Source organism: Onychomys torridus, chromosome 1, assembly GCF_903995425.1.
Source record: "Onychomys torridus chromosome 1, mOncTor1.1, whole genome shotgun sequence".
Classification (NCBI taxonomy): Eukaryota; Metazoa; Chordata; class Mammalia; order Rodentia; family Cricetidae; genus Onychomys; species Onychomys torridus.
The window spans coordinates 129723761-129736727 of NC_050443.1; the positions used below are offsets into that span (position 1 = coordinate 129723761).

General features: G+C 50.6%; 1 protein-coding gene across 1 annotated transcript; it reads right to left on the minus strand.

The window, feature by feature from the left end:
* Window positions 1-1571: 1571 nt before the first annotated feature.
* On the minus strand, window positions 1572-8611 carry Zp1 (zona pellucida glycoprotein 1). The gene is made up of 12 exons (XM_036179307.1): window positions 8440-8611; window positions 7388-7509; window positions 6706-7069; window positions 6471-6614; window positions 5846-6033; window positions 5606-5703; window positions 4048-4175; window positions 3751-3940; window positions 3513-3657; window positions 2096-2177; window positions 1885-1992; window positions 1572-1711 (listed from the first exon to the last, which is right to left on the minus strand). Exons 1-12 carry the CDS (start codon window positions 8609-8611, stop codon window positions 1572-1574), a joined length of 1881 nt encoding a protein of 626 aa, XP_036035200.1.
* Window positions 8612-12967: the final 4356 nt, after the last annotated feature.

Sequence of the window (12967 nt, forward strand, 5' to 3'; positions counted from 1 at the left end):
AATGGGCTGAATATAAGAGTAAGAGCTAGACAATGGCAGGCCTGAGCTAATGGCCAAGCAGTTTAAATAATGTGTCTGTGTGTTCATTTTATAAGTGGGCTACCAGACTGCTGGGGCTTAGTGGGACCTGGAGAAAAGCTCTCCAGCTACATCCATCCCTTGCACCTGCCTATTTAAAGGTCAAAGGAGAGAACTGACCCTAGTGTCAGCTGACTCCCACATGTGTGCACCTCTCCCCCAGTAATAAAACAGATCGTGTCAATCATTCCATGTACTCTTTTTAGCTTTTTGAGACAGGATCTACGAGCTTTGGCTGTCCTGGAACTCTTGTAGACCACGCTGGCCTCAAACTCATAAAAATCTGCCTACTGCCTTTAATCCTAGCACTCAGAAAAGCAGAGGCAGGACGATCTCTGTGAGTTCAAGGCCAACCTGGTCTACAGATTGAGATCCAGGACAGCCAGGACTGTTTCATGGAGAAACCCTGTCTCAAAAAACAAACACAAAAACCCCACACACAAAAAAACAAACAAAAAATATGCCTCCCAAGTGTTGGGATTAAGGGTGTGGACCACCTGTCTTGAAAAACCAAAAAATAAATAAATAAAATAGCCTTTTGGTTCAGTCAAGAATGTAGTAAACATGAGATGTGGGACACTACAGTTGGTGGAAGTGTCCAGTTTTCCAGTCAATTTTTGTAAACAGGAGTATACTCTAAAATAGTAAAATCCGGCCAGGTGGTGGTGATGGTGGTGCATGCTTTTAATCCCAGCACTCGGGAGGCAGAGCCAGGAGGATCTCTGTGAGTTCGAGGCCAGCCTGGTCTACAGAGTGAGTTCCAGGAAAGGCTCCAAAGCTACACAGGGAAATCCTGTCTCGGAAAACCAAAAAATAGATAAGTGAAACAGCAAAAGCCAGTGAGAGGACTCAGACACTTGCTGTGCAAGCCTGATGACCTGAGGTCACTCTCCAGAACCCTTGTAAAGATGGAAGGAGAGAACTGACTCCACAAAGTTGTCCTCTGTCCTCCACATGTGCACCTACACATGTACAGTAATTTTTAAAAAAGTTAAAAGGTAAAAAATACAGGAAATATGTAAGCCAGTTAGCAGTCCTCTGTTAGAATCAAGTATACTGTGTACTGTGGGCACAGTCGTGGATATGTTCCACTAGTATACACTCAGCACAAGCTTGTGCCTATCTGTGACACTACATCTCACTGGTACGGTGGCTGTAGCTTCTCACCTCTGTTATAAGTTGACAGACACTCTTCTAGGTGGCAGGCTGTTGATTGAAATGTTATAGGGTACATGATTGTGTAATGGGGGGGGTCAGGATTCCGAAAGAACATATGTGACTCCAAGGAACACGTTTCTCATGTAGCTCACCCCTGTAATCCCAGCACTCTGAGGCAGAAGAATCACTGAGTTTAAAACCAATCTAGGCTATAGAGTAAGACTCTGTTCCCTCTCAAACACACACACCCTTGGATAAGGCACACAACAGGTTTCATAAATAACTTCCCTACATCTGTGTTGAGTAGTTTTCAAACAGTGGTTTATTAAGCCCATTTAATATCTGGTGCCTTCCTGTAGTTTCTGGACCCAGGCCCAGCTCAGACCCACAAAGGCACCAGTCCCCAGGACCAGGGTGATGGCCAGCAGGAGGAGGAACACCGAGAGCAGGGGTCTTGAACTGGAGTTGCTGGAGCCTGTCAGAGAAGGGTAGGGAGGATCCACCTGGAGCTGTCTGTCAGCAGATAAAGGGCTGGGCTATCTTTGCTTAGTTCCTCATCTCGTGGAGTTATGCCACCTCTGAGCTTCCCTGTTTCATCAGTATTTTTAGAGAGAAGGCCATGGCCCTTGGGGCACCCCCAAACCCTGCTACCTGAAGGCTCCAGTTTAGCAGTATCCTCAAAGCCCACTGCTCCTGGAGAACTCACAATGTCGAAGGCCTGGATAGTGCTATTGTGACCAGAGGATCGTCGGCGCCCTGCCCAGGAGAAAAGCTGTCTGACTTCCAGCTCCTGGTGGTCTGAGTCAGCCCCAGGCCTAAGGTTGAATCAAAGAACAAATAACATCCCACCCAGACTCACTTGCCATTCCAGAGTCACATACAGTAGAGCATGTCTTGGGCCCCTCAGGGTAGCAGACAGAGGCACTACAGAAGAAATAGACCTGGTAGAAAGAGAAACGGTCAAGAGGTGGACTAGTTTTGTGCAGCTGGGCTGGCAGCAGAGACAGGGTGGAGGGATTCAGGTGCAGGACTATGTTAGTGCAGGGGGAGACATGGGCAAGCAGACTAAGACCACAGCTGCTCCATTTTGGTAGGGATGCAAACTGTTGTTCCCAATTTGGAGTTCAGATCTTCCTCTTCCTGAGAGCCCAAACCTGCAGTAGAAGATATTCCCTGCAGACAGGAACTGTTGCGTTCAAGAGAGCTACAGTTTTCTGCCTGTCCTCTGCCCTCTGCCCCTAGGAGCAGAACTGTTGGAAGGCAGGGTGCTTTCTTCCCACCCACCCGACTAACAGGAGGTGAGGTTTGGCCGCAGAGCCAAACACCATATGTCTGCTATCTTCTCTTTACCCCTGAAGACAATACCTGGAGGCAGACGGGGAAGACAAGGTACCACTGCTTCCGAGAGACAAAGCCCAGGGGAGGTGACCAGAGGGCAGCCCCAGGAGACCTCAGCCTTGGCACCGTGCCTTCATGTAGCAGGTCAGTGCCTCTTAGCTCAGAGGCAGTACCCAGGCAAGATGGGAGAGATGCCACCCCGAGTCACCCTCAGCTCTGCCTGCCAGTGGGACCAGTCCACATCTGATGAGTTAAGGGCAGTGATTTGAACACGACAGATCTGTGAACAGTGTGTGATGAATAGGATGTGCCATCAAGCATGGGTTGGACAGTACTAGTGTCACCGACGATGTCATTTGTACACCATACAGAAAAACCTAAGGTTTAAACACCTATTTTTTATCTTTTGGGAAGGTTGCTATGTTATAAACCAAAGCAGAACAAGAAACCCATTATCATTTTGAGAATCAGAAGTGAGGCCACCCGAGAATACCACAAACTGCTGTTCAGATTGAGGGTGGATTGTAGCCACACTCTTGTTTCCCTCTAACGTTTGTTTTGTGTATGTTTGCATGTGTGTGGGGGAATGTGCATGCTACAGCACACATGTGAAGGCCAGAGAAAAGTTTTGGAAGTCAATTCTCTCCTTCCAGAATGTGGCTCCTTCCAGGGATCACATTTAGGTCAGTAGCCATGGCAATAACTACCTTTACCTGCTGAGCCATCTTGTCAGCGACTTCCCCCTTCTCTCGAGTTGTTTATGAGTCACCTCTCCAGGGACCTTGCCTCCTACCCCTTGCAATTGTCCACAATACTTGGTGGAAGCCAGCCCCCGCCCCCATGCCGGGATCCATTAGCTTGTAGGGTGCTGGATGTGGTGACCAGCTAACTGCCACTCAACAGGTGGGTGGGGCATGAGGAACGCAAGGGCTTCCTACCAGACCCCTCAGGGCATTCTGGGAGCTGGAGTCAAGGAGAGTGAAGGTGGCGATGGTGAAGCGTTGGTAGTGAGACCAGAAAGGCAGCTGTGCCCTGTCCACAGCCACCACCTGGGTTCTATAGTTGTCACCCCTGAAGGGACACCTGGAGCAAAGAGAAGTCCAGAAGCCTCCTTAGGGAGGTGTGGCTGGCAGGAAGCCCTCCTGGGGTGCTACTTAGTCACCTGCTGCCACTCACCCATCGGACAGGATGGGCCACTGGGGCTGCTGGAGGGGGTTGACAGTGGGGGTGGCCCAGCACTGGTGTAGCACCAGGACCAGACTGGGGTCGGTTCTCTGTAGGAGGTGGACCTCCACGTGGACTGGTTCCTGGAGCAGTCTCAGCAGGGGGTAGTCATTCTCCTCATAGTAGGAGCTGAAAGTCTTATCTGTGGAGGGAGGGGCTTGCGAGCCTAGGGTGGACCGTGTGCATCAAGGCATTCGAGGCAGGAGGAGAAAGCAGTGGGTGGGGTGGGGGTGCGGGAAGGGGCCGTACCCTTGGCAATCCTCAGCTCCAGCCGCAGGGGTCCAGACTGGGCCACAGGGGCAGGTGGTTGGGGTGAGAAGATAGATGCCTGGATTGGCAGGAAGTCACTAGCATTGAAGATACAGCGAACATGAAGCCTGGAGTCCAAGAGCAAGAGGTTGGGGGAGGCCACATTATCAGAGCACCCTGTTTAATCAACCCCATCCCAGTAAGGGATGCAATGGACAGCATCCTCCGCAGAGATGTTTCTGCAGCCATCACTGGGGCCCGTGGATATCATTGTTCACCTTTCCTGCCCTTCTGCCCACCTGGTCTGCACAGGACAGCCTGAGCTGGCTATACCAGGCCCTATTCTAGGTGCCAGGTACCACAGTATCAAGACAACAGGGCTCTGTCCTGGCACTTGACGTCTTTGAAACCTGGTGGGAAGCCCTGGATCGTAGAGCCAAGAACAAGCCATTTAATGCCTAAGCCACATTTATCCCCTTTGCTCCACTGAGAGGTTCTAGTGAGGATTGTGTGAGGCCACAGGACTGTGTCTTTGAAGAAAGCCTAGTGTCTCCCTTGGTGGCCTGAGTGCCACGTGGTCACCGATCCACGGCGCCAGGGTTGCATGCCCACTGCCCACTGATGGGGTGTTGTACAGCTGTAATAATTGCACCAGCTGTCAAGCCTCACCCTCTGCTGTCTTGTACCCCTCTAGTCTAATCCTGACAGACTCCAGCTGCTCCTCTGCCCTTGTCTGCTCCCCCATCCCCAAAGCCCCCAATTCTGTGCCAAAACTGGCTGCCTCAAGCACTTGTGTCCAAAAGCTTAAAGCATGTTACAGACTTGTGTCCCCATCTCTGGACGACAAGTACTTTGTGCTGAAGCAAAAGACCTTTGTACTCTGACACCAGTCTCACACCCTGACCCCGTGGCAGATAGAGTTGGGGAGAAGAGGGCTACCAGGCACCCACATGGCCCCAAGCACAGGCTCTGGACAGCCTGTGGCTGATGTCCTGGCTCTCACTGGCAAACACTGGCTGGAGCTTGCTGCCTTGCTCTGAAAGCTCAAAGCCAGGTGTAACAAGGGCAGGCTCCCGTGGGGTCACCCCTAACTGCCACCCTAGGCAGCTGGGCTGGTTGTGGCTACTGAGCTAACAGGTCCAGGAGGCCTCTCTCACTGTAGGGTTCCTCTCCCAGTTCCTTCCTCCACCATACCCTCAGATGCTTCCGACTGAGGTATAGTCACCTCATCTATGGTGTCAATCTGGTGGCAACAACCACAGCTCCTTCCTGGGGCCTGAAAGGGATGCCTTCAATCACTGACAGCTTAGTTCTTAGAGAGATAAAAGGCAGGGCTCTTTGGGAGAGCTGCTGTTGGCTCTCTCTGGGCTGCATCTACAGTACAGTAATGCCCAAAGTACTTAGTCTCTTATTCGCATGGTAAGGGAGGCTCCAAGAGATGCAGGAGCTCATTTAGGGTCACACAGCTAGGCAATACCAGAGTTAGGGTTCGTCCCAGTTGCCTCCAAATCTGTGCTGCACCCCTCAAACCCAGGCCTGTAGCCCAGCTACTACTTACCGGAAGACACTGTCCCGAGTGATGGAACCTTGTGGCCCCTTTTGGACATCAATGTTAGAGATCAGCTGATTCTCATAGATGAGCTGCTCACCAACAGCCTGAGGAGATGACAGCAAGACCCCCTAGGGATGGGACTCATTCCCAGCCTGCAGCCTACCCCTAACCGAGGATGGCGGGGCAGCTAGCAGGTGAGGCCCCTCAAGATGCAGGGCTCTCTTCTAGTTCAAGCCCCACTCCCACCTGGATTGTTGTTCCACAGAGGGCGAGAGGGATGTGGAAGACCACAAAAGCGCCCGTCTTCCGGGTAGGGAGGCATCCACTGGGGGCATAGGCCAGGTGGACATTGTTCAGGACGACCTTGTGTGTCAAGGCTGTTTCTTGGGACATGACCAGGGTGAAGTAGCCACTTCTGAAACACTGAAGAGTGGCTAGGACAAAGGCAGAGCCAAGAGGCAGATCAGAACAGGGGGACTCTGTCTCTCCAGTGCAGAGACAGGGGATGGGCTGCATGGGTGGCGATCGATATTTAATACTGTTTAATCACTAGCCAGGAGCCAAGGGACCTGAGCACTCTTCTTCTCAGTGTTGGCCTCAGCAAGTGCCAGGAGGAGCTGATGGAACAAAGGGCCGGTGAAGGCTACAGAACCGTGACTTATCTAACACAAACGTTGGAGATCTGAAGGTCAGGGTTTGTAAGGAGTAACCGAACAGTTTCCCTGGGGGCAGGTGCTCTTCCAGCTGAGAGTGTCTGCATGCACTTGGGAGCTGGGCTCTCTTAGACTGCCTGAAGTTCAGCTAGATGGAGGGGAGACTTCCCCAGCCATGCCAGGATCCAGAGAAGCATGCTTGGGATGAGAGATTGTACCTGTGTTGCCATAGTAACAGGGCACTTCTCTGGTGTTGTCATAGCAGCAGCCCGCCTGCTGACAGGCTTCCTTGGAACTACTTTTTACCATGCAGGGGATGAGCCCAGAGGCTACCTGACACTGCTCCTGGGGCCGATGGGAACCTAGGGTTGGTGACAGAGCAGTAGGGAGATGATGGCCTAGAGCCCAAAGGCCGCAGGCATGGGCATGTGCACACAGAGAACTTGCACATACCTACAGAATCCAGCTTAGTCAATTCTGAGGGTCCCAAGGTGCCCCACTGGGGATGAGGCACGGTGGGTCCAGCAGGTCCTAGTCCCGGAGACGGTGGAGCAGGAGTTGGATGGATGAAACTGTGTTCTGGGTACAATGTGCTGAGAAGAGTGTGGCCAGACCCAGCCAAGGTATGGCCAGAATTGGGGTCGGGGGTAAGAGTATGAGGTGTAAAAGGTTGAGGTATGGTGGGTGGAGCCAAGTAAGGGTCTGGAGCCCCAGTGTGGCCTGTTTTGGGACAGATCAAAGTGACATCTTGTGCTATATCCACATGGCCGTTGGGTAGTACAGCTTGCATGAACACCCTCAGGTGGAACCGCCCATCCTGCAGGGGAGAGGACCTTAGAGAGCAGCTGAAGAGTGGTCACCTGATGCTTCAGGTGAGCGCTGGGCTGGAGGCCAGAGCACGGAGCCTGGCTGTTAACCTGTACACCCAGCCCTGGAGTGGTTGCCCCTGGGGTGGCTATGGTGTCAATGGGAACTGAGCACCTCTGATAGAGAGGGAGCTGATTTGTGACATGTCTCAGGACCTAATCTGTCACCTACCCTCTCCCTGGCCCATCGCAGGCTCTATTCTTCTCTGGCCATGAGGAACTGTTAGGACAAGCTCTCTCTGTCCTCACTTGTGTGACTCTGTCCTTACCTTCTCCAGCACGTGGCAGCCTTTGTAGTCCGCTGAGAACACTGCAGGCTCCTGGGGCTCAGAGATGACCCAATGGTAGCAGATAGAACAGTTGTTCACCTCAAACCGGTTCCCAAATTCATCTGGGGAGGGGAAGGGGAGAGGGCGCTAGGTGCTGGAGAGTGAGAGGTTGCTGGGAACCTCTAAAAAATCTGGACAGAGGCAGGCTTGTTCCAAGATCTAGTTTTGCTCACTAGCTTGGCTGTGTGGCCTCAGACAAGTGTCTTTCCCATTCTGGTTTTCACTTCTGCAGGGGGTTAAGTGGTCTTTGGTTCTTTGTAGCTGGGGTGAAGAGTATTCACAGGGTTTCAGGCAGACTGAACACCTTATAGTTCTGAGTTTAATTATCCTCAGATCTTGGCCGAGGTATCTGGGAATCCCCAGGAGCCAGAACTTTCTTAGGCACATACAATAAGGGGTAGAATGAGGGAGAGGAAAAGAACCAAGCTTGTTTGTCATGTGAACCAGCTCTTGCAGTCACTTGGGGACCCTGCTAGATGCTCACTCTCTTTGTTAGCTCAGAACAGTGGGTGCCAACCCCCACCACGGGCCTGCCCCTCACCTTTCCCTTTCAGTGCACAGGGCAAGTGGGGGTGGGTATCATCTTTCGCCACTTTGCAGATGTGGCTCTGAAGCTGCAGATTCAAGGTGTCACACAGAATGTCTCACACCTGTTCTCTACATTAAATCTCATTCCTCAGGGCTCTCTAAACCAAGGAGTGGTCTGTGGGCCCAGAGCTTTGCAGCCGCAAGATGAGACTGGAAATTCAGAACCCAGCAGTTTTGAGTCAGCCCATCTTTCTCACGGGCGATCCCTGTGCACGGGAGACTGGGAAATTCTGCTCTTGTGGTCACTCTGTGTGGTGACTGGGCAAGAGGCTGGCTGTTGCAGTCCTCTGAATGGTCTCTGCCTTCCTGCCCTTGCTCCAGGGAAGAGGTCTAGTTCCCTCCTTGCCACAGGCTGGGCTTGGGACTGGGGATGGAAGTTGGGACAGGCCTCTCTCTTCACTCACCTACCACCTTGAATCGGATAGTCTGGTTTGGCCTGGGGATCACCAGCAGCTGCATGCCATGCACCCCACAGTCATAGCTGTATCCAAGGCCAGGCTTGGGGTGTAAATGTTGACCCAATCTCAGGGGAGCTACCACCAGCAGAAGCAGGGCCACAAAGCAATCCCAGGCCATGATGGAGGTCCTGCCAACAGACACCCACAGCAACTCCTAGGGCTTCCCTATCAGCTGGGAGTGGGGGCAGGCCCTTATATGGATCAGATAGTAAGTGGCAGCCTCTGAGGGCAAAGGAGATCCACCTGAGGGAGCAGCCGCTTTGCCTACAAGGGGCTATGGAGAAACTCCTTCCCCTGAGGCAGCGGAAGGCACCTTCCATCCTGGGTCTATCGGAGATCTTCGAAAAAGCTGCACTTGACCCCTCACCCAGTTTTCTTGGCAGCTGGGACTGCCCGGGGATTTCTAACCAAGAAGTTGCAGGCAGCCTACGGGACAGCAGCTACATTCCGGAATGCCTTGGTCTCCCGGCTGGGCGCCTCCAAAGTCTCTTATGGGTGTGGGAGCTTCCCGCCTAGACAGTCCTCCAGGGTCACCTTCTTCCTGTCCTGGGCCTCAAGACCCTGGGAACTGGATGCAAAGTTACTTCCTGCCTCCATCCAACCCCCGCTCCTGGAAGAGCTCAAAGTGTGCAGGGTGGTGGGTGGTGAGCAATCAGAGAAGTGGTAGCACCTTTCAGGGTTCTCTGGGATTAGGGCAGTTAATCGTGAGCTGGCACAGGTGGGCATCCTCTGTTTGAAAATGTGTCATTCCAAATGCAAGAGTATCTGAAATGTTCTGAACACCAGTATGACAACAAAAGTGGAAATCTGTTCTTGACCGTGTGGTGGGTCACAGTCAGTGTGCGTACGCGCACACACACACACACACACACACACACACACACACCACACACACACACACACACACACACACACACACACACACACACACGGTGGTATAAATTACATTCTGGTTGCTAGGTCCACATGGTGGTAGATGCCTGTAGTCTCAGCACCTGGGAGGCTGTGGCATGAGGATCATGAGTTTGAGGCCATCCTGGACCGCAGAGGGAGACTTAGTCTCAAAAACAACAACAAACAAAACCACCACCATTAAGAATACCTCCAGGTTATGTGCATAAAACGTAGATGGGACATAAATGAATTTTCTGTTTAGGGTGCTATCCCCAGGAGATTTCATTGTGAATATACAAACATTACCAAAAAAATAAATGAATAAATAATGTGGGGGCTAGGGAGGTGCTCAGTGGATGAGGGTGCTTGCTGTGCAAGTATGAGGACCTGAGTTCAAATCCCCAGCACCGGTGTAAAAAGCCAGGTATTTATAATCCCATTGCTCTTGGGACCAGAGATAAAAGGATTATTGGCGCTTTCTGGCTGATAGCCTGGCTCCAGGTTCACTTTCCCAAGGGATTACAGCATAGAATGATCAAATAGGTTTGCTGGTTCTTTTTTTCCCACTTGACACAAGTAAGAGTTATCTAGGGGTGGGGTGGGGACTTAGCTTGGTGGAAGAGGGTTTGTCTAGCAAGCACAAGGGCCTGGGTTCGGTCCTCAGCTCTGAAAAAAAAAAGTTATCTGGGAAGAGGAGATCTCAGCTGAGAAGATGCCCTATCAGATTGGAAACCTCAGCTGAGAAGACGCCCCATCAGACTGGAAACCTCAACTGAGAAGACGCCCCATCAGACTGGAAACCTCAACTGAGAAGACGCCCCATCAGATTGGCCTGTAGGAGATTTCTTGATTGATGATTGATGTCGGAGGCCCAGGCCACTGTGGGTGGTGCTACCCCTGGGTAGGAAGTCCTGGGTTATACAAAAAAGGAAGGTGAGTGAGAGATGGGGTGTAAGCTAGTAAGTAGTATTCTTCCATGGTTTCCTCCTGTCCTGACTTTCCTTGGTGATGAGCTGTTACCTATTGTAAAATGAAACAAACCTTCTCTTCCCCAGTTTGCTTTTAGTCATGCTGTTTATTACAGTAGCAGAAACCAAACCAAGGCAGCAGGGTAGCAGAGATCTTCCTCTGGCCTCTGCTCTTACTTACATAAGAACACACACACACACACACACACACACACACACACACACACACACACACACACACACGACCACTTCTAGTCCCAAGCATTTCCGATAAGGGGTGCTTGAACATAGTAAATAAGCTAATACGAATAGATAATGGGCCAGGCGTTAGTGGCACAAGCCTGTAATCCCAGCACTCGGGAGGCAGAGCCAGGCAGATCTCTGTGAGTTTGAGGCCAGCCTGGTCTACCAGAGTGAGTTCCAGGAAAGGCGCAAAGCTACACAGAGAAACCCTGTCTCGAAAAACCAAAAAAAAAAAAAAAAAAAAAAAAAGAATAGATAATGGGGGCATGGGGGCTGAAGAGATGGCTCAGAGGTTAAGAGCACTGGCTGTTCTTCCAGAGGTCCTGAGTTCAATTCCCAGCAACCACATGGTGGCTCACACCATCTGTAATGAGATCTGGTACCCTCTTCTGGCCTGCAGGGACACATGCAGGCAGAACATTGTATACATAATAAATAAATCTAAAAAAAAAAATAGATAATGGGATAAATGTGACTTCCTAGATAGTCATTTGGGAAAACTCAGGAGATGTATCGTCTAGGCTTATTGACCGTAATAAATGCTTGGTGTCTTTAGAAGACAATAATCATAGGGAAAGGGGTGAGGGATTGATCGTCACCTAATGTCTTCTTGGTTTTCTTTTCAACAATTGTAAGAGATAACATCTATGAATACACAAGAATGGACAAGTGGTTACCAAGGCTGGGACAGCTCTTCACTTTCCCCATATCCTCTGAGGAACTGTATCATCCTCACTTCAGGGTACTAAGTCACGCAAAGCCCAGCAGAGTCTGAGCTCAGTGAAGGCTGGTAACATTTCTTTGTGCTGCAGAGAGCACATGATTAGTACTTACAGGCTGGCTGCAATCTAGCTGTTATGGCTTCACACTGGGCATGTCCCTTTTTTTGTTTTTTGTTTTTTGTTTTTTCCAGACAAGGTTTCTCTGTGTCCTGGCTCTCGCTCTGTAGACCAGGCTGGCCTCAAACTCACAGAGATGGCCTGGCTCTGCCTCCCGAGTGGGATTAAAGGCGTGTGCCACTGCCACCTGGCCAGGGCATGTCATTTTTTCCCAAGCCTCAGTCTTCTCCTTTGGGAATTGTGGATAAGTTGTGCTTATCTGGCAGGGTGAGCAAGAAGATTCAGAGTCCCATAATGAGTGTGTTGAATTATATGCAGCAATGACTTAATGAATGTCTTAATGCACAGCTCTGGTGGCCACACTGCGCTGGAGGAAGCTGGGGTGAGTGACTAGTTAAGCAGAGTAGGGAGGGGCATCCACCTGGAGTAAGGTGGGGTGGAATGGAGCTCCTGGTGGTGTTTTTGAAGCAAAGTTGACTTCAAAAATAGGGTCTTGGGCAGGAGAGATGACTCTCTTGTTGTTTTTGCAGAACACCTGGATTCAGTTCCCAAGCCCCACATGGTTCCCAGCCACCTGTACCTCCAATTCCAGCGGATCCAATACTCTCTTCTGACCTCAGTGGGCATCAGGCATGTTGGTAGTACACATACATAGATGCAAGCAAAACACTCAAAAACACATTAAATAAATAAATCTTTAAAAAAAGAGAGAGAGAAATTAAGGAAAAAGAAACATTTCCAAGCTCAAAAAGATGAGCGCTTAGGACTGAGTGCTTGCCTAGCATTCATGAGGTCCTATGTTCAATCCTCAGCACAAAATACACTGGAGTTGGTGGCATACATCTGTAACCCCGGCACTTTTTTGAAAATGGAGGCAGGAGGATCAGGATTTCAAGGTCACCCTCTGTTATATAAGCAAATTTGAGGCCAGCCCAGGTATGTAAGACTCTGTGTCAAACAATAATGACCAAACAAACTACACATACCACCCTCCCCCCAAAAAAACCCCACAAACAATAAACAAATAACAAGAAAACCAACACCCCAAACCACATACACACACTAACGGCTTGGTAGGAAAGGACGGGGACGGACAGAAGATGAGGCAGAGAGGGAAAAGCAGCCAGAAAAGTAGGCTTTTCTAGAAGAACGATGTTTTGTTTTTATTCTTTTGGCGCAAGGCAAGCACTCTGCCATGAGCCACGTCCCCAGCTGCAAACTGGTCACTTAAAAGTAATCTCCGGCTTTGCAAGCTCACGGAAGAGAACTTCCATGTAGCCTTCTCCTGCACTGGACCGCCACTTGTTTTCATTTGTTCTAGTCCCTGCTCTCTCTGGGGGACGTGTGTGTGTGTGTGTGTGTGTGTGTGTGGTTTGTGTGTGTGTGTGCGTTTGTGTGTGTGTGTGCGTTTGTGTGTGTGTGTACACGAACATTTTCTTCTGTGCTATTTGAGAGTTGTGCAAATGGATTCTTCTTTAATTCTTGTTATGGACATTAATTATGTTGGTAAATTGTCACACGCTGTACTGT